Genomic DNA, 22,499 nt, shown 5'->3' on the forward strand with positions numbered 1-22,499 from the left:
GAATCAGGATCTGCATTTTAACTAGCTCCCCCAAATGATTTGAAGGTGCAATAAAATTTAAGAAGTCCTGGATTCATAGCAGGTATCTTCAAGAATAGTGTATTCCTTGAATTTCCTTTATATAAATGTATTTGTCTATGAAGATACAGGAAGAGGTATTAGGATTGTTCCAGAGTTCCTGGTCAAAACCAGGAAGTAATTTTGTGATCAAGAAAAATCTCAAATAGGTGACTAAAATAAAAGAATAAAAATTAAAAAAAAAAAGGAAAAAAAGAACCTCAAGTAAAACAATCCATATTTGATTAGAACAAGGAAGACAATCTAAATATTCAAAATGGTTTCAAATAAGTGAGAAATGGGTTTTTCAGCTTACTGTCTTGATCCTCTGCTTGAAAATAAAAATGTTTATCTTTTTAAAGAAGGGCCCTATTTCTATAAAGAAATGCACACACCCCATCATGGCAAACATAATTTTTTTTTTTTTTTTGGTAGCAGTTAAATGACCTAAGTGAGGATTTCAGAGCTCTCTCTTGGTTTCCGTTTTCTCTTCCAATCCCAAGGAAAAGCAAGTATTTGCTTTTAGCATAGTTGATCCCCGAGCACTTTGCAAATGTTTCCCCAAAGCCAGCTGCCCTTTATAGATCCCCCTGGGAACCTTTCTTCTGGTTACTAACCCTTAAGCACCCACAAACCCTATTTGTGAAGATATTTGTCATATGGGAAGGGTCCATGAATCTTCAGATTTTTGGAGGAAAATGCTTAACCTCCAGTTTGGAAAGCTCTGTCCTTTGGCCAGGACCTTTGGGCTCATCTGAAGACTAGCTTCTCCAGCCAAGGAAAGACAAAAATATGCAAAAAACCAAACAATACCTCTGTAGTGTGTCTTGGCTCACTCTGGTAGGCTGGAAAACTCTTGAGAAAATTCATCTTGAAAGGTTTCTTGGATTTTTTAATATTTTTGGACCAAAGTTTCTGGTTATGAGTATTGTAGCCACATGGAATCTCAAGTTCACTTCATTTGCTTCCTCATAGTTCAGTACTGATTCTTCCCTGGGGCTTTCTTTCATCACACCTCATTCTGCTCTTTCCCCTGGTTGCCTTTAATGACTGGCCTTTAATGCCAAGTGTTAAATTGAATAAAGGACTATAGTCAAATACTAGGAGGAATCAAATTACAAAATTGTCAGTGGCAGAGCCTCCATAACTCCCGAGATGCAGTGCTATCCAAAAACCTGATTGTCGATTCAGGTTTTACTCTTCACACATCTAAGAGGTAGTTCAAATATGTCAAGTGTGTGTGTGTGTGCGTGTGTGTGTGCGCGCGCGCGCACGCATGTATGTTCATGCCTGTGTGCACAAACAGAAAACTTGAACTCTCCAGCACATACCACCTGTTTTCACATCATTTTTGTCACAAAAGAATTTTCTTTCTTTCTTTCTTTCTTTCTTTCTTTCTTTCTTTCTTTCTTTCTTTCTTTCTTTTAATTAGCTGAGCTGTCCTATTTTTCAGTAACTTGCCTCTTCCCTAACATATAGGCTGTAACCGTATTTCTTTTCATTAGAACTGGGCCTCGTTTGTCATTTATACCATACTTTTGCCTTTCTCTTTCATTTTGAAAAAAAGAGAGGTTTTCCTATTATTTTAGAGCAAAGCACCTCTGGTTTATGTGGCGACTCTTGTGGCTTTCTAAATGCACTTGATTTAGCTTTCAATGTGTAATTACTGCCAAACAAGTTAATTGCTTTGTAAGTGTCCAAAATTCCCTGGTTTAATTTTGCTTTCATTTACCAACCTTCATTATACATCCACTGTTCAACATAAACACAAATGATTGTTAATGAATGCCTAATGCCATATTCATTAGAAAATCAGGTTAATGACTGGCAATGAATATCCCAGCTCCTTTATTCTTCCAAGACATTTTTTTTTTGCTTGTTGATTACAATAGTTTTTTGTTTTTGTTTTTGTTTTTGTTTACAAAGAAATTCTACCTGCAGTATAGGCTTGCTTTAAAGTTCAAGATAAAGCTTTTCTAAGAAATCAGAAAACCCCAACCCCTGATTCTTTCTGCTTACCTATGTCTTTACCCTTTAGAAAGAATCTCCTATAAAATGGAACAGTCAGAATAAACATGATTCCCTTGGACTATTGGCTATCATAAAGCCTTATTGTTTGGACAGCGAAAGTCTCAGGATTTTTATGTACAGGTGTTCAGGTGGTGCACTGAACAACTTGAGGAGGTATTGTTTGCTTTGCACTCTAAATGATGGGGAATGTGTTATCCACAACCTGAATAACTCAGGCAGTAGCACTGAGAAATCTGTGTTGGAATAAGAAATGTGTCACAGCAGTGTGACTTGGGAAAGCATTCAGTGCTTGGTGCTAATTGCCCTAGACAAGAATTACTTACCACAAGACAATCAGATATGTGAAGATACATGGTTGGAGTGCATGGCAGAAGGTCCATTGAGGAGGAGAACTGAGGTCCACATCATGGAGACGGGCTTTACCCTCCACCCGGCAATTCTTGTTTTGTAAGTGAGACCCCTTCCCTTTCCCACATATGTGGAGTTGCTTTCCAAATCAAACTTGACAGCTGGGTTTTGAGGGCCATTTGTGTGCTGACAACAGAACAGAGGATTATGTATGGGCTTGAGCACAGAACCCAGGTGCTAAAATTTGGTCACTGGCTGGTTGTTACGTGCTGGTGTGGACTGAGCAGTATCTAATAGGAATGTTGGTGATGTAGTATTCCTTCCAGTTCTTATGCTCTGTGACTCTTTTTTGGTATCATTAGTCAGTCCACCTGCATTCTTTAAAACTATTGATTGGATGCTTACCATGTGCTTGGCATGGATTTGATGTCAGGGATATTGTATTAAACACACATTTCCTGGTGTTGTAGGAAGACAAGGGTGACTCAATGCCCCCATGCACATGTCAGGGAGTACCAGTGTGGTATACTTACAGTCGCTCAGTGTCAGCACTCTGAAATCTTGTTATGCTCCCCACTCTTCTTTGGATCTTTTTTCCTTATTCTTCCATCTGGAAACTTCTACTTCTCTTGTCCCAGTCCTTTTGTTTTGGTATTTTGATCTCAGAGAAATCCCTGTCTCTTCCAGTTTTGTCTCTTTTTGGGGTTCTGTTTCCATCAGCTGAGTCTGCATCATCTATAGTCCTTGGCTGCACCTATGTCTGTACTCCTTGTGTCTGTCCCTCATAACATTTAGGGTCACTGAACTTTCGCCTTGATTTGTGTGATTCTCTGAGTACTAATTCTGCCTTAGACTCTAACTTCCTCAGGGAAATCATGTGGTAGACTAATTGTTTTCCTGGTGTCTGGACATATGCTTGTAGCCTGGTCATAGATCTGTTAGGATATTGTCTTCATAACAACAGGCTTTGCAGGTCAATGAAAGGCTGAGGCATGATTTTAGCAAATATTAAACAATAAAAGTTCAAGGACCTGAAGGTTGTGACTAAATAAACAAATAGAAAGTATCAAATTGAAAAGCAGAAGTATGAAAATAAATCCTGATATTATCTTACTGAGGTTTGATATTTTAGTATCAAAGTTCCAGGATTCCATACCATTGGCACATCCTCGGGGTGACCCCCAAATGGACCTATTGTAGGTATTGTATATTTGTATCAGTCAGGTTTCTGCTATGATAATTCTGCACAGCAAACAACTCCAAAATCAGTGGTTTTCAACAAGCAACATTTGTTTCTTATTTGTGTTCTCTGGTCTGCTTGTTGGCCATGGCTCTGCTATGCTCAGCAGGGACTGGCTTAAGGCTATGGGTCTAGTCTATTAGATTTTGTCTCCTTGTTCTGGGACCAGTGACTACTTGGGGCATGTTTTTGTTTGTTTGTTTTTGTTTGTTTTCCCCTAGCTAAGACAGAAACATAAGAGGCCAAGGCAAACCCTGTGTGTACACTTAAAGTTTCTGCTCCTGTTATGTGTGAACATGTCACTGGCTAAAGCAAGTCATGGGGCTTAGCTCAACATCAATGGGACAAGGAAACATACTTCATTTACTCAGGTGGGGAGGACTTCAAAGCCACATGGCAAAGGATGTAAATGTTTAAATCTATTTCATCCTACTATATTACAAGGTTCTCAAAATACTTCGTTTTTCTCATTCATAACATTTGTTCCAGTTGAGATTTTGCATTTTTTGGTATGATTCTTTAGCTACTGCCTGTGTTTTCTTCTGGACCTTGAAGGTAGGAATCGTGTCTGTCAGGGCTCACTGTTGTTCCCCTAACACCTAGCACCGTGTTCTGGATGATATCAGGTACTCAATGAATGAAGAGCCATTGTTCAAGTGAATTAGCTCTTAGTCTCCCTAAAAATTATCGCAGGAATGGAAATATATCTTTGTGAGAATTACTGGTGTGATACTAAGGGCCTTGTTTCAAACCTTTCAGAAATCCTCTTGCTACATTTCCATTGTGAGACCTGCAACCCTATGGGAGAGGAACATATCCCATGCAAATGTGAGTAAGTAGAGTGGTGCTATGCAGAATGGTGTCCATAGTGGAATTGTTTTGGTTTCAGTTGCTGGATGCATAAGAAAATTTGTATTTTGTTTTTACCTTATAACTGGGAAATATTTTCTTTTAAATTTCAAAATAAGGAGAACATTAAAAGACATATCCTATGGAATTTTGGATCTCTGTCTGAGATTTACAGTACATTTTTATCTTTTCTACATGGATTATGTAACTGAGAAAATAACTTATTCATTGGATAAGCAATAGTAGAAGTCACCGCACGTTAGGTGTGTGTGCAGTGCTTGTGTGTGGCACAACATACAGAAACTAGGACAATAATGCCATCTAATATAATCAATAACAATAAACGACTGAGTTCATCAAGTGAAAGACTGACATGTTAGTCAGTTGGTCAGAAAGACTGACATGTTCTTCCCCCATCCCATATTCTACCCACTGGTTGCTAATGATGTCCTGTTGGTGAGAGCCACTGTGAGTGTTTGTTGCTACAGTGTGCAAATGCATGTCTATAAATGACTGCAATGTGCACGTGGAGATGGTCGTCATGGCTGGCCTGTCCAGTTGTCATGGAGCTGTGGGAACTTCCCAGGTTCCCTCCCACCAGAGTTCTGTGGACAAAATTAGGATCTGGAAAGAAAAAAACCTTTCAGCCAACACTTAAATTTACATCCAAAGGGCTCTAATTGCCTTCATTTCCTTCCTATTTACCACACCAGAATGGCAAAACCCTTTGGAGAGGACCACACAGCTCACTGACACTGAGGAAATCAGAAAGTCCCAAGCATGTGTGGAGAGGGCCATGCTAATTATGTCTTCCAGAGTCTCTACTTTCCAAAATCTGGGAGCAGGGTTGCTCCAAATTACCTCTTGTGGAGAAGTAGCATATGATAACTGCAAATATTCAAGAGAAGAAATCAAGAGACGTGAAAAATCATATTCTAAGAGTAAAGAAGAAGGCCAACTGTGGGAAGAGGAGAAACATGACCTAGTTGAAAAATGTGACCTGGTTTTCTAACTGTTCTTATATACCACTAAAGCACAGAATGTATCTAAATAAGGTGTCTGAAATATGCTCTTCTACCAGTCATTTTTCCATTTGGGCTTCAAGAGCCTCTTAACAATTAACCAGAGGATTCCATGACTCCCCGCATGGACTGTGTTCAGGAGGAAACAGACCCCAGTGAAGTCCCTGTATTTCACCACTAGTACTTTAAGGCTCTAAGAAGGCAAAGTTTCGTGGAAGGGGATCACAGGCTCATTCACTTGACAAGGAGTGACACACATGATAGGGAGGATTGGAGATTGCTATTTAGCTTATACTATAGAGATAGAACGCTTCTCAAGCTTATAGACAGGTGCCACCTGGGTGCCTAGCACTCTCTTCCTCTTACAGCTTAAGTAAGCACCAAGAAGCAAGTGCAGGCCTACATGAGATCAGGAGGTTGACATAACTGGATCCTCTTTCAAATTATTTTGTCCCCTTTTTTTCTTTCTCTGTTTTCTTTTCCTTCTCCTTCTCTTTCTGCATTTGTGTGACTTTGGAGGAATTATAGAAGAGGACTAAGAGATTTTGAGATGTGTATCTTCTAAAGACTTCTGTGTTACTTGTCATTGTTTTATTATACTGACTACTATACACTTTATTGCATATTATATAAGTTGTATATTATATCTTGTACATCATATCCTATATATAACATATCTCATATAACATTAGATATTGCCATATATTATATATCAAATGATCTATATTTGTATGTGTATATATTTTAATTCCATACATTGTATATTAGATTTACTGACCACCTATGTTGGTCAGAAGGCTCTTCTGAAAGCAACAGTAAAGAAAAACTCTTTGCCTTCCAGGAGCCTGTCATATAATGAGGAATGTAAATAATGGAGAATTAAAAAAAAAAAACAAAACAGTAATTGCAGGTAGTGAAAACTGCAATGCTGTGAAGAAGATAAATAGGGGTTATCAGGTCAAAGATGATGTGGGTGACAGGAGTATATGGCTTTACTTAGGGTACAGTGGTCTGGGGAGTCCTCTGTAAAAAGGTGATATTTGAATCTAGTCCAGAGCTGTGAGAAGGGGACACCCAGGTAACATTCTGGTTCACAGAAAGTTCTTGGAGGCAAACTATTCCAAGCAGAAAGGACAGACTGAGACAGATCAGGCTTAGAACACTGAAGAGTGGACAGAATGTGACTGCACTGGAGTGGAGACTGAAGGAGTGGATGGAGCAGTGGCAGGGGCCAGAGCACAGAGAGCCTCATGGCCAGTGAAAGGACTTTGTCTTCTACATGCAAGGCAGAACCTGTAATGAGAGTTTATTTTATAGCAGGAGGTGAAATGATCTGGTTTATTCTTGAATAGGTTCAGTAGGTACTGTATGCAGGATGAATTTTTGGGAAATAAGAGTCCTTGAGTCCCGTTAAGAAATCTTGGATTATATCAGAGAGGGGAGACAGTGACTAGGACTAGGTTTGTAGCAGCTGAATGAGTTGGAGGAGGTAGTCAGACTTCAGAAATATTTTGGAGATGGAGCTGATAGGCTATCATAATGAATTAAATATGGGGTGTGAAGAAAAATCAAGGAAGAGTTTTGGACTTTTGGCCTAAAAACTGGGATGGATAGTGGTGGAGGTGGTGAGAATCTTGAGAATAGGTTTTTGAGGGAGACCATCAGTGGTTGCATTTGAAGAATGCTAAGCTTGAGATGCTTAGTACTTAGTATCTCTGTAGTTAGAACTTAGTTTCATGGTCAGACCTTGGTGCAAGAGAGGCAGGGAAATGTCCACTTACTGGGCACATCAACCTCAAAGTAGGGTTCCATCATAGAGGATGAGAGGAGAATGGATGTGGGGGTAGGTGCCTAAGAGTATTTGCCACAGAAATAATAACAATATGACCCAAAATATGGTTTCCAAAAATAATTACTCTGGCCCATGATTCATGGGCCAAAGAAGAAATAATGATGAAAAGTAGAATACTCAGAATGGAATGATAATAATTTTAAAAGTGATAGATGCAGCTAAAGTGGTTCTTAGGGGTAGACTTATACTTTAAATGTCATCATAGAGAAAAATGAAGGTTGAACATTAGTGAGGCATTCAACTTAAGGAGGAGTTACTCAAACAACAAAATGAATTCCAAGGAAGCAGGAAAAAGGAGATAAAAAAGTTAGAGGGAAAAGTCACCAAAGTAGAAACCAAAAAATACAGTTAGAGATAATTAACAAAATCAAAAACTTGTTATTGGAAGGAGTGTATAAAATAGATAAACCAACCAAGATGGATCAAGGAAAAAAAAAAAAAGAGGAGAAACAATATTATGGATGAAAAGAGAAACATAAGTACTGATACAAGGGAAACTTATAAAACCTGGAGTCAATACTATAAATAACTTATGTGAACAATTAAAAACACACTATTGAATCAATATTCAGAAATTTCCATTTTCTTAAATTTTCTCAAAAATAGCAGGCCAAGTGTTTTGGAGCTGAGTTATTAAAATTTCAAATGTCAGGTAATCCTTATATGGAGGAAGAAGAGAAGCCTCTTCTAAGTTATTTTTTTGAAGTTAGCAAAACTTTTAAAATAAAATGGAATACTATGGATTAATCTCATTTATGAAGAATATTATATTAAATACTAGCAAAATCAAATTCAATAATGTATACAATAAAATATATCATAATCAAGTAGAATTTATTCCAGGGATACAAGAATAGTTTCTTATGAAAAAAATCAATTCATGAGATATATAGCAAGAGACTTACAGAGTAAAATCATATAACCATCCCAGTGGATATGTCAACATTAATTTATGGGAAAAAAAAACTCTTCTAGAAAAGTGGGAATAGAAGGGAACTTCCTTAACTTGAAAAAAATCTATAAAAATCTATAAAAAACAGAAAAAATAATTAGACTTAATAGGGAGCCTTTGGAAGCATTTCTATTAAAGTAAGGGAAAATAAGAATGTTTACTATTATTGCTTCTATTAAAAAATGTCCTGGGGGACCAAAGCAATGAAATATAAGAAAAAAAAAGATATAAAAAAAGATTTTTTGGGGAAAAAAGATAATATTGATTATATAACCTTCAAAATCTAAAATTATTTCATAATATTAAAACTTATAAATTATTAAAACCAAAATTATAATTTACTTTGGAATAGATATAACAAAATATTTGTAAGGCATGTATGGATAAAATTATAAAACATTACTTAAGTATATGTAAAGGAGGGTCTGAATAAAGGAAGACATGCTATGCTAATGAGTGAGAAGATTATCATGGAATTTTCTTGAAGTTAGAGTGGGTCCTACAAATTGCATGAAAGATAAAAGACTAAGAGTAAATGAGAGAGTTATGAAGAATAATATATGAAGAAGTGGAAACTTTCTGACCAGATACCAAAATTTTTATAAAGCCATAATAAGACAGTGAGCTCAAGAAATGGCTGATGGGGGCACCTGGGTTGTTCAGTGGGTTAAGCGTCCAACTCTTGGTTTTGGCTCAGGTCATGATCTCGGAATCATGAGATCGAGCCCTGTGATGGGCTCTGCACTCAGTACGGAGTCTGCTTGACATTCTTTCCCCGTTCCTCTCCTTCCTCCTCTGCTCCTTCGCCTGCTTGTGCTCTCTCTCTCTCAAATAAATAAAATCTTTAAGGAAAAAAAAAGAATAGGCTGATAGAACATAGTAGAATACATACTGCTTTCTGGAAAGGATGGCTTTAAGTGGTTCCCTATTTTAATCACGGAGCCACATCAGTGATTGTACGCTAAACACATATTTTAAAGTCATGAGCTATTCAAGGCTTGTATATAAGCTATCGTGGATTCGAGTGGAGAAAGATGCAGTAGAGGCAGTCATAAAACAAGTTAGTAACCTTGCAATGGATCATTTCCACAGCAAGTGGTAAAACAGACATTTGAAGGAATGAACCAGGAGGTAGCTAGTCATGGGTGAGCTGAGGACTGTGGAAAGTAAGGTAAATGTAGGGCGGGTCATGATAGTTATGACCTAGAAAAGAGCATCTGTTCCTCAGCAGGTGTGTGTGAGTTAGATTTGCACAGGGAAGGCATTTTTAGATCTTCCATGAATGAGTTATTTGAGAAGTGGTGTGTCTTCATCTCAGCATGCCTCGGTAGCAAGCTGATTCTCTATCTCCTCTGTGATTTCAGCAGGAAATGAATCCAGCTGTGGCTCAGATGATCTGGGGATACATTTTATGTTCAACTAAAGTGCTTCGGCAGACTTTTAAGTGTGGCCTCTAAGTAATTTTAGAAATGTTTGCCTTTTCCAATATCCACTATGAATATCTGAGAGAAGGAGAGGAATGCCCATTCACTTTGACCCAAAACTGATAAAAACTGGCCCAGAGGATAAGTGGAGAGTCAGTGTCCTACAGAAATGACACAAAGGTGGCATATCTGCATCCCTGGGGGAGGTCCTCTTAGAGACTCTGCTGGTGCCCAGGAATGTGTTCTGCCCAGAGTCAGAGGACACAGAGCTGGAAAGTGTTTCATTGCAGAGGTGGAATCATAGGCACAGAACTATGAATGAATACCTCATGCTTTGCCTTTTAACAGACCTGGGTTGTTGTCAGCATAAAATGAGTTAATTAGGGTTAGGTGTTTCATTCATTCAACAAACTGTATTAAGTGCAATATATACCAGGCACAGTTTCAGGCTTCTAGCAGTGAACAAAATAAATGACCTTGACTTCATGGAGATTCCATTCTAGTGTGAGAGTCAGACAATACACTGAGAGGTCAGATACTGGTAAGTACTGTAGAGAAAAGTTAGGATCACAGAATGGGGGCATGTGCCATTGTTGAGTGTACCAAAAAGGATTGTTATTTGCACTCAACAGAAGCTGACTCTGGTTGATTCGTCAGAGAAAGGATTGAGCAAAATAAAATTGGGTGGTTCACAGGATCTGTGGGAGGGCCACAGAACCAGATCTGGGGATAGGCTTCCTGGAAGAGTGACTCAAAGAACATGGTACAGCTGATCGATACCGGTGGCCACCTACATCACCTCCACCACTGAGAATGAGATGCCACAGTTTGCACTGCTGTCATTTCTGTGGGACGCTTGAACTTGCATCAGAAAGAGAAAGAACTTCCTGCCCTTACCTCCCATGTTACTAATTCATGAGTCTGGGTGCTGATGTCAGTGCCTGGACCTTGACAGTGTCCCTTTCTCAGATTTATTTTAAGATTCAACAAGTTAGGGCTAATAAACAACTTCAGCAAAGCTTCAGTAGGCAAAATCAAAATGCAAAAACCAGTTGTGTTTCTGGATGCTAGCAAAGAAGAGTGAAAAGGAAATTAAAACAGTTCTATTTACATATTTATTCCATTTATGTATCTAGGAATAAATTTGACCAAAGAAGATTAGGATTTATATGTTGGATACTGTAATAAATGCTGAAAGAAATTAAAGACCACCCAAATAAATGGGCAGGCATCCTGCATTCGTAGATTAGAAGGTTTGGCATTACTAATATGATAACATTGTCCAAAGTGATCTACAAATTTAATGCAATCTGATCAATATCCCAACTTTTCCTTTTAAGAAATAGAAAAATTCATGCTACTAAAATCTATGGAATCTTAAGGGACCCCAAATAGCCAAAGCAATGTTGAAAAAATACAAATTTGGAGAGCTCATACTTCTTGATTTCAAAACTTACTACAGAGCTATAGTAATCTAAACTGTGTGGTACACTCATAAGGTTAAACATATAGACCAATGGAATAGAACTGACAGCCCAGAAATAAACCCTCACACATATGGTCAATTGATTTTTGACAAGCATGTTAATACCATTCAATGGGGAAAAGGACAGTCTTTTCAAGAAATTTTACTAGGAGAGCTGGATATTCACATGAAAAAAAATGCAACTGGACCTTACACAAGATATGCAAATTAACTTAGAGTGGATCAAAGACCTAAATAAGAGTTAAAATGGTTAAAATTCTAGAAGAAAACAGGGAAAAATTCTCATTCATTGCCATTAGTATAGCAATGATTTCTTAAAGATGATACCAAAGCACAGGCAACAAAAGAAAAAATGAGCTGGATTTCAACAGAATTAAACACCTTTGTACATCAAAGGACACTATTAGGAGAATGAAAAGACAACCCACAGAATGGGAGAACATATTGCAAATTATATCTGATAAGGGGTTAATATGCAGAATAAATAAAGAGCTCCTACAACTCAACAACAAAAAACAAATAATATGATTTAAAAATGGCCAAAGGGCTTGAATAGACATTTCTGTGAAGAACATATATAAATGGCTAATCAACATATGAAAGGATACTCAACACCATTAGTCATTAGAGAAATACAAAACAAAACCACAGTAAGAAACTACTTTACACCCACTAGATGACCATTATTAGAAAACCAGAAACTACCAAATGTTGGTAAGAACATGGAAAAATTAGGGGTGCCTGGGTGGCTTAGTCATTAGGTATCTGCCTTCAGCTCAGGTCATGATCCCAGGACCCGGGGATCAAACCCCACATTGGGCTCCCTGCTCCGTGGTGGGCCTGCTTTTCCCTCTCCCACTCCTCGTGCTTGTGTTCCCTCTCTTGCTGTCTCTCTCTCTGTCAAATAAATAAGTAAAATCTAAAAAATAAAAAGAATATGGAAAAATTGGAACCCTCTGTGCATTGCTGGTAAGAATGTAAAATGGTGTAACCACTATGGGTATATACCCAAATGAATTTAAAAAAAGACTCAAACAGATATGAGTATGCCAATGTTCGTAGCAGCTCTCTTTACCATAGCCAAAAGGTAGAAACAACCCAGGGTCCTCAATAGATGAAAGAATAAGCATACTGTGGTATATACATTCAATGGACTGAACCATAAAAAGGAATGAAGTTTTGATACATGCTACAACGTGGACGAACCTTGGAAACATTATGCTAAGGGAAAATTATTGTATGATTATACTTATGTGCAGTCTGTGGCTCCAGTGTCAGAAACTAATCGGATGGCTTGCTGAATGAATATGCAAACATCGGGTAGAAAGAAGAGGGGAACTCAAGGGAAGTTCTGTATTTTTCATTCATTGAAACAGAAAGGATGGAACTGGTAAACAGGTCCTTGGGCTATCGAGTTAAGAAAGTCATGACATATAGAGGAAGTATATTCCAGGCAGAAAGAACGGCAAGTGCAAAGGTCCTGAAACAATAAGGTAGGATAGGATATTGAGGGAATAGCAAAGTCACGAGTGGAGAGTACTAGATGAAATGAGAGATAAGAGGACTTCCTTGTTGCCTGGACAGTCCAGGTTTATACCTGTCGTTTCAGGATAATTGTCAGTAAGTTCCCTTTTTATGCTAAAAAACGTATTGAATTGGCCAATACCATTGTGTAGATGCCAGATCCTGTTCAGCCTGTCTGTCTGTTTGTATCTATGCGGGTTCCAGTCCTGTTCGGTTCAGGAAGAAACCAATGGGGATTGTACTCTGAATAAGATGAGGAACCCCTGGAGGGCTGTGAGTGGCAGGATATGACTTTGGTTTAACAGGACTGTTCAGCGGGCTTCTTGGAGGTTGCAGACAAGTTTGCAGGCGTGGATTTCTCTCAGGAGATGGGGCTCCTGCCGGAAGAGTGCCCAGGCAGCTGGCCTCATTCTCAAGATCTCCTCCCAGGTCTAACACCTGGAGCCTCAGGCAAAACTTCAGGGTACCTGAGGGTGTTCAACCCACTTCAAAGCTGCCTTGCTTCATGAAAGAGGGAGGGCGACTGCACTCTGCTCTGCGTCTTATAAGCAATCCCACACTGCAGGACTGGTTGCTAGAACTCGAATCACCTTAACTTCCTTCTGTGATACACACTTTGTGCCTGAGCATCAAGGCCTGACATTAATAACAATTTCAGGAAGACTGTGAGTGGCAGAGGACTCTGAGCGCTTAGACAGCCTCCTTCACTCATGGTAGAGGTGATGTCGTTCAATGAGCTTCAGGGCTTTAGAGTGTTGAGAAAGGATGAAAGAAGCCAGAGAAAACCTGAGGGGCAGGACAGGATGGATTTCCAAAACAGTGGTTCAGTTCCAGAGTCGAGTTTGGAATTACCATCAAGCCCTTGACTATATTCCGGGTTCCTTAGCAATGTGATGTTGAGGGTGCTGGCACCTGCTTTCAGGTGGCTATTGTTTGAATGGGTGGCAAATGGAATGAATGGTGAAAGATGGAGATGATACAAGCAAACCTTGGGGTCCGATGGCCTGAGTTCAATTCTGGCTTTGCTGCTTTCCACCCTATGAGATGCCGTAACTTCCTCATCTTCCCATGCCTCATCTTCCCCTGCTTTTGCTTCCTCATCTGTAACATGGGATAATGATAGCACCTATCTCATAAGGCTGTTGTGGGTTTAATGTACATTGCCTTGAGCAGTGCTGGCACACGTGGAAAGTCTGTCACGCATGTTAGCTTTTACTACTATTCCTTCTGACTAAGGCACTGTTTATGCCCCTCTTTCTCATGAGACCACTCCACTTTTTTTAAAAAAAAAGAATGAAACTGTTGTCCTATTGTTTGTTTGTTTTTGACTTTTGGAAGTTAACTGGTATTGAATCTTATAGACTAAGACGTTGAAGGTGTTTTGAGGCTGGTCTATTTTGATCACAGTGATTGGACATGCTGTCCTCTGTTTTGGGAAGTAGGTGGATTATTTCCTGTGGAGGCCTCTGTACATCCATCAGCCAATGTTGCTGGTTTAAGCAAAGTCAAGCTTAGCTTTTACCTCAGATTTTCACTTTCCTTTCAAATATGAGAAAAATCAAACTAAACTTGTGAAATTTCAAGGGAAAACTTTTTTTGGTTTATTTAATTCTGACTAGACTGGTAAAATTTAGAACCCTGGTAAACAGAAATGATGAAATTGATTATCCTCAGAAAAAATAAGGCAAGGATTCACTCATATAGAAGGTGACATCATTACAATTCATTATAATCATTTAAAAACTTTATTGAGGGGCGCCTGGGTGGCTCAGTGGGTTAAGCCTCTGCTTTCAGCTCGGGTCATGATCTCAGGGTCCTGGGATCGAGCCCTGCATCGGGTTCTCTGCTCAGCAGGGAGCCTGCTTCCTCCTGTCTCTCTGCCTGCCTCTCTGCCTGCTTGTGATCTCTCTCTCTGTGTCAAATAAATACATAAAATCTTAAAAAAAAACTTTATTGAGTATTATCTGGATATAGTTATGAATCTGTTTTACCTGAGTAGTTTTCATATTCTGTTAATGGGTTACTTATATAACACAAGAACGAGTGCATCTCAAGGAAAGATATATTTGGATTCATTACTCATCATAAGTATAATTATTGTTTAACAATATTATGAAGGGCTAATGATGAGATGCAGGTGTTTAAACATGCGGTGCCCGTAGATTTGACATGGTATTCAGTTCTAGGCATATACATTTTTAAAGACTTCTATTCACCAAGGGGACAATAAAACTCTACACAATGGTAAGTGTGTTTGCTAAAAACATGACGTGACTGGTTAATTTTTAGTCTTTAGATTTTAAAATGGATTTTTTGGTGTGTGTGCAGTGACACTTGTTTCTTAACTTGCTGGTCTATACTTTAAACTTTAGCGTAAAAAATAAAACAGAGCCATATTGATAAAACCCACCTCTCTGGGCCCTTACAATCATCTCTGGAAGGTGATGGGAGGTGGAAGACACATGTACATTTCAACTTCAGACTGTGCAAATAAACTTCAGAGTGCTAGTCTGAAGTTTTGACACGTATTTTCTACCTGGAATTAATGGTACCTTGGGATGGATGCGGCTCAAACTTCTCACTTTCTACGTGAGAAAACGGAGGCTGGAGGAGGTCCTGATTTGCCCAAGGAAACAGGGCTGGTGGACCACACTCTTTGTACACTCAAACCTGAGCCCATTAATTGTTGTTACAGAACTTTTCCTAGCATGCTATGTTACCTCTCATCAAATGTGAGACTCTATTTGAATTCTTGACTCAATAGACACTTTTGAGTATTGGCTTTGTGCCTGTTCTAGGCTCTAGGATCTCTAAATTCTTAAACTTGGTTTTGATGTCACTATTCTGCTCTTTATTCTTCTATGGGCTAATGTTTCCTTCATTAAGTTCTGTGAGTGTGTTAATATGTTTGTGGCTTATCTTAAAATTTTAGCCCTTAATTGGGAAGGAGCTAAACTGGGAAAGAAAATTTCCAGTTTTAAATTGGGAAGAAACCAACATTTACTGAACACTGCTATGCACTTTATAGGTGCCTTTATGAAAAACTTATGAGCTGGCATTGCACCCTAAAAAAAGAAAAGCTAAATTATTTGATGAGGTTTAAATATCTTTTAAGTGACAGTGCAGGAAATTTGTTCACCCACAGTTAAGATAGTGTCTGGCATCCAAACCACTTCAATTTTGTTGAATGAATGAATGCATGCATGCATGCTGGGCTTTAAACTCAGGTCTATATGGCTCTAAAGATCTTTCCACTATATTCAGTTACTTTTTTTGTATCCCCTAGGGTTAGAAACATACTGGCTTTATTTATTTATTTTTTTTAAGATTTTATTTATTTATTTGACAGAGAGAGATCACAAGCAGGCAGAGAGGCAGGTAGAGAGAGAGGAGGAAGCAGGCTCCCTGCTGAGCAGAGAGCCCGATGCGGGGCTTGATCCCAGGACCCTGAGATCATGACCTGAGCCGAAGGCAGCGGCTTAACCCACTGAGCCACCCAGGCGCCCCTGAAACATACTGGCTTTAAATACTACCTAGCATGTAAGCAATGTTTTCATAAAAACTTTTGCTTATAATGGCATATAAATTCCCTAAGACTTAGAATGCTCACATAGCTGTCATATAAATCTTTGAAGAATAAGAAACTAGATACCTAAAAAATTAATTTTTAAAATTATCATCGGAAGATCGAAGGAGATAACAATGAGCATAATAGAGCTGTGAATACTCTTCAAAATCCTGGAGGCATGAATATGTCCTCCTGATTTGAGGCATTGTGACTTCCAAGCACTTCTGGTAATTTTCCCAATCCATGAAAGGGTCACAGCACCCAGACCTCACTTAATTAAATGATTTACGTGGATGTATGATTTCAGTTCAAAATAGCTTACATTTCCCCGGGCTAAGCAACTTTTTGATGTTACCTCATCTTATCTTTCAATGGTTTTTAAAAATATGTTCCCATTTTTTAGGTGGGGAAAGTTGAATTCAAGAATGGCTAAGTAGAGGGGTACATAAGCAGGTCAGTGTGTTAAGTGTCTGATTCTTGGTTTGAGCTCGGGTCATGATCTCAGGGTCCCGGGATCCAGCCCCACATCGGGCCCCCCACTTACTGGGAAGTCTGCTTGTCTCCCTTTCCTTCTGCCCCTCCACCTGCTCATGTTTGTGCTCGTGCCCTCTCTTTCTTTCAAAAAAAAAAAAAAAAGTTAAGTAGAGATTAAATCCCATAGCACAAGTCCAACTACTACATTACCTTGGTTGTGGTTTATTTTCACACTCCCAGTAATTTGCCACCTTATTCATTTAAAGAATGAATTTAAAGAATTCATTTAAATAACATGCATTACTTATTATTATATTATGTGAAGCTGAGCCAGAGAAACACAAGTCAAATGGTGGCCAAGAGCATGCATCTACATTTTCTCACGTATAAAGAAATATGAGAACCAAGTTTATTCATTGCAGCATTCGCTGAGGTAGCCAAAACTCAGAAAATATTTATCGACAGGGGCTGGTTAAATGCATTCTTAACACTATACAATACTATAGCCTTTAAAAGAATGAGGCAGGATGCTATGTGCTGATGAGAAGACATACCCCTGATGAATCAATAAGCAGAAGAAGCAAATTGTAGGCGGTTAAGTATCATATTGTGAGAAGGGTGACAAAGACAAGTGCATGTGTACGTTCAAAATCCTTGACCTCTCCACTGGCCTTGGAAGAGAAAAATGTCTTTGTTGTTTGGGCCCACCAGCCATGTCAGACCTTTTACTGGGTTAATCCAGTAATGGTTATAGAGAAGAACTGAGAGAATCCTAGGAAGGCTAGTGACTTTGGAATGAAATAAAGCTCCTAAGGAATAAAATTATATTTAGAAGAGGCAGGAGGAAAGGGGAAAACTAAAACTAGCATGGATTGAATTTTGAGGAGATTTATTGGTGGGGTGGGGGGGACAAAGTTGTGTGTGTGTGTGTGGTGGGGGAAAGGCAGAGGGAAGGAAGCAGGGGGAGGAGCGAGAGAGAGAGAGAGAGAGAGAGAGAGAGAGAGGAAGCTACCATGCTGTGAAGAACAGGACTTTGAGGAGAGAGGGGAAGATAACAGACACAATTTCAGAACACATTGCTGTTTGCCATGTAACGCAATACTTCTTTTATTATTTCTTAAAAAATTACTGATGGGAAGATTTTACTTGCTTTCCAACTAGTTTTTGGATGTAGGGATTAAGCTTGCTTTCTTTTGAATGTGGCACGGGTACTGAAGTGGATGAACCATGAAGGAACAGATTTATTTGGCTTACATCATGCTCGTTTGCATAAAAAGAGTGTATGTGTAAAATCATACTATACATGCATCAAAACTTTCTGAAAGCAACCAAGAACATTTTCGTAGTGTTAATTACCTCTTGAAAGTGGTGACATTGGGATAATCTTCTATACTGTTTAAGATTTTTAGAGTGGGCATTTATTACTTTTAAAAATTTAAAAATAGATTTATTTTAGTTGTACTGTTTATATTTCTCATAAACAGAATAGGAATATTAAGTGGAGGAGTTGTCCCAAGCAACAGTATGTTTCTTGCCTCTTGAAGTTTAAACAACTGCATCAATTCTTATTGGAAGACCAATAGTGCAGAGACCAAAGGGAAGATCTAGCCAAATTGCTAAGAGTTTAATTCCTCACAATGGCTCTAGGGAGTGTATCAGGAGGGCATTTCTATTTTCAAATTGCAGAAAGGGCCGCAGGGGTTCATAGCATCTATGTGAATCGAGACAGCTGAATTTGGAAAATGGCACCTAAGATGTTTCCATAGGTTAAGAAACAAAGATATTTGCCTAAAATTGGGGAGACAGTGGGGGTCTCTCTCTTCATTTTCTACTGGGTACTGCCTCCTCACATAGCAAAGAACTGGTTTGATGCTGAATAGATCAGAAAACAAAACAAATGAAAAAGCCAGACAAATGTTTATCCTGAGGTCTAAGGGATCAATACATAAAACTCCTCTCTTCTTTGAATGAATTTTGAACCAGTGAGAAGACAGAGAAGCTGGCTGATAGATGTTGAAATACCAGATAGGTTAGGAATGTGATTTAGGTGTTTGGGCAACGTGGGCTTTCTGTTCTGACCTGCAAAATGGCAGCCTTGCCTGAACTACTATGGTAGAACTTGGAAAAGGCAGAACTCCCCGAGGGTGGGAAACAACAGACTCTTCCTGATAGGCTTACCTCATGACTAAAAGCAGACTGGAATCACCTGCTTTTTGAGACCCCAAAGACAAAGGAGAGTGCATTGAGTTAAGCATGCTCAGCTCTTTTCTCCAAATTCCCTAATTAAGTAAAAATCTCCAGGAATTGATGAGAAGGCAGGTGTGATTTGCAGGCAGGGTCTTCTCTCCAGGACAAAACTGGAACATATGTTTTTCTAAAAAAAGTGAGAGGTTTTAATGGGTGAGGACCTACACTCCTCATGTGGGAATTGGTTCCTTAGAATGAAGCCTTCTCATTCTGGTGTTCGGAGGAGCCCCAGCCAGCTCACCCACCCAGAAGTGAAGCCAGTCAGTTCAAATGCCTTGACCACCTCTACCAAGCTCATGGTCATGGGAAAAAGACTTGAATTCTCCAATAAGAGAAGCACAACTGCACAAAGAGAAAGGAAACTCATCAACTAGGCTTTTATTCATAATATAGTCATACCTTGTAGATATTGTGGATTTGGTCCTAGACCATTGCAATAAAGTGAAAACCACAATAGAGTCAGTCAAATAAATTTGTATTGTTTTTCGGTGCTTATAAAAGTTGTTTACACTATACTATATTAAGTGTGCAATAACATCATGTCTTAAAAACCCAACACATATATATATTAATTAAACTATACTTTATTGTTAAAAAATGCTAACCATCATCTGAGCTTTTAGCAAGTTGTAATCATCAATCACAGATCACCATAACAAATATAAGAATAATGAAAAAGTTTGAAATATTGTAAGAATTATCAAAATGTGACACAGATGCACCAAGTGAGCAAATGCTGTTGGGAAAAAGGTGCTGATAGATTTGCTCTATGCAGGGTTGTCAGGAAATTTCAATTTGTATAAAATGCAATATCTCTGAAGCATAATAAAGAAAATGCTATAAAAAGAGGTATGCCTGTACCAAGAACTGCCAATATTTAAGGGAAACCAATTGCACAAAAAGAACCAAGAAGACCCAATAGAGAAATTGGCATTGGAAAAAACAGATATAATTCAGAAGCCAGAAGATGATATCTAATTAGTACCTTCTGGGGAATTCTGAGAAAATCCATGAAATAAGAACAGCTGTGTCCTTAAAAAAGAAGCCCTCAACAAACAGAAAGTGTTCATGGACTCAAATATATGCCTGTTAAAAGTAAATAGTTTAACAGATTACTGCAAGAAGAAGTTGAGGAACATATTCCAGAAGGTAAGGCAAGAATAAAACATAAGAAAAATGCAAGAGGAAAGTTAAGGCATGGGGAATCAGTCAAAAAGTCATCAAAGCCAATGTAGAAGATAGAGAAACACAGGATAGACGTGGCCTGAAGCACCAGTTCCTCCTCACTGGTGCATCAGTCAAGCTGCAAGTAGGAGGTGTAGGGCTGCCACGGCCAGGCTCTGATCTTCATCTTCTCCCATCAAGTTCCATGTTACCATTTCTCCTACTTCTGCTGTTCCCATTTGACGTCTCTCTCTCTTCTCTTTAATGTTCCATTAGCCAACATATAGTACATCCTTAGTTTTTGATGTAGTGTTCAATAATTCGTTAGTTGCGTTTGACTTCTATTGAACTGAGAGCTCGGCAATGTACCCGAGGTTGGAGAGCTCATTGTTAGTGCCTGAGACAGCCGTGGAGCTATGCTGACCAGTCTTTTTTTTTTTTTTTTAATTTTATTTATTTATTTGACAGACAGAGATCACAAGTAGGCAGAGAGGCAGGCAGAGAGAGAGAGAGGAAGGGAAGCAGGCTCCCCGCTGAGCAGAGAGCCCGATGCGGGGCTCGATTCCAGGACCCCGAGACCATCACCTGATCCCAAGGCAGAGGCTTAACCCACTGAGCCACCCAAGCACCCCTATGCTGACCAGTCTTAATGAATCTTTTGCTTCAGGATGATGTCAGAGTAAGCACTGTTGTAATACAAGTAGCCTGAGTATAGACTTCCTAGAATAAATTCTGGACATGCCAGGGGAAAATGATTTGAACTAAAGATTAGAAGTTTGAGATCTAAAACCAAATCAAGTTATGAAGATGAATAAAATTGATAATCTTACATATATTTAAGTTTGGGGTAGGGAGAGTCATTTGGACAGTTATTTGAATTTCCGTGTGACTCATTTTCCTCCTCTGTAAAATGGGGAGAGGAAAGTACTGATTTTATTGGGTTACCATTTGATGAATTCACAGTTCTGAAGTGTTTATAACAATGCCTGGTCTAAACAAGGTACTCAATAAAGAGTTTGTTGTTACTGCTATGTAATGAATAGCAGATTAATAATAAAAGTTATTCCTAAAAAAATAAAAAATCTAGAGTTAAGGACAACCGTGCCATCTTTCCCTTCTAAAAGCAGGTGCTTCTCTATGTTTTTTTTTGGAGGATCTCAACACTCTCATTTTAGAAATATCACAACTTCATTTTCTTTTCATCCTTCTAATCAGATCTGCTTTTATATATCAAACTTCTAACCCCTAGTTCAAAATAACTTTTGCCCTCTGAATTCCCAAAATTTATTCTGCATGTTATATACTCAAGTTGCTTGTTTGCATTAGTACGACAGTGCTCACTCTGACACCATTATCTTTGCCAAGAAGTGCTTTTCAATCTTCAGATTTTTGATATTGTTTGGTGGGAAGCATTGCATTTATTTTCAACAGCACAGGATTAAGAAATAATACTTTATGAAAGAAAAAATACCTCATTGTAGAAGCTTAGCATCTGTTTGTGCAATGACCTCAATAGGTAACTCTGAATCCCCTTTGGTAAATTTCCTATTAGAATTCTGGCTGGTCTACTTCTTATTTGTTAGAAATAACTTTCACCAGAGGAAATTGGGCAGAAAACCTTGCCAGCATATTTAACTTCTTGTCCTTTAAGAAATTATACTTTGATTTTAGAGGTTTGACTTTGCTAGATAATGAAATTATCATGGTGGAACAAGCCATAGAAATAATAAATACAGTAATTCTTCTTTGCCTATTGTGTGTCTTTGCTATTCATAAATTTTAGGGCCTTAGATATTAGATACACTTACGTAAGGCCTCACGAACGGTAATTATCTTTTGGCCAAAGAAAAAGCCCAAACGAATGCTAAGCTGCATTATCGCTTGGCTTCTGACATGAGCTGATAATCAGATTTTCTTGCTTAAATCCATGGTGCTCGAACAATGCTACCCACTGTCTGTGCTTCCCGATATTACCCTTAATTAGAAAGAACAGAAACACAAATCTGAATTATTTCAAAATCTGGTTTCCATGGTCAGTGGTTTGAAGGGCTTAACTTTATTATAAATAAACCTGGCTTTATTGGCTAATGAAATCTGAAATGTGAAGCCTGGGATAGAGGGAGTGTAATACTCTGATGTTTACACATCAAAATATCCAGTGTGGGCAAAGTGTTTTGTAATAAATCTTTGGATAATTGAATTATGATTCCTTTGTCCAAGTACAATCTGAACCCCAACACTAAGGAGAACTTAAAAGGAAC

General features: G+C 38.5%; 1 protein-coding gene across 1 annotated transcript in view; it reads left to right on the plus strand.

Annotated features, from left to right (window-relative positions):
* Positions 1-3,994: 3,994 nt before the first annotated feature.
* Positions 3,995-22,499, plus strand: part of LOC111141951 (chromosome unknown C12orf42 homolog) — an 83,601-nt gene continuing 65,096 nt past the window's right edge. The window contains 3 exon segments of the mRNA XM_022494833.1: positions 3,995-4,030; positions 4,033-4,047; positions 4,436-4,504. Of these exon segments, the coding sequence (XP_022350541.1) occupies positions 3,995-4,030; positions 4,033-4,047; positions 4,436-4,504 (120 nt within the window).

The sequence above is a fragment of the Enhydra lutris genome, unplaced genomic scaffold (genome assembly GCF_002288905.1).
Source record: "Enhydra lutris kenyoni isolate GAN:26980312 unplaced genomic scaffold, ASM228890v2 scaffoldscaffold7, whole genome shotgun sequence".
In the NCBI taxonomy this organism is placed as follows: domain Eukaryota; kingdom Metazoa; phylum Chordata; class Mammalia; order Carnivora; family Mustelidae; genus Enhydra; species Enhydra lutris.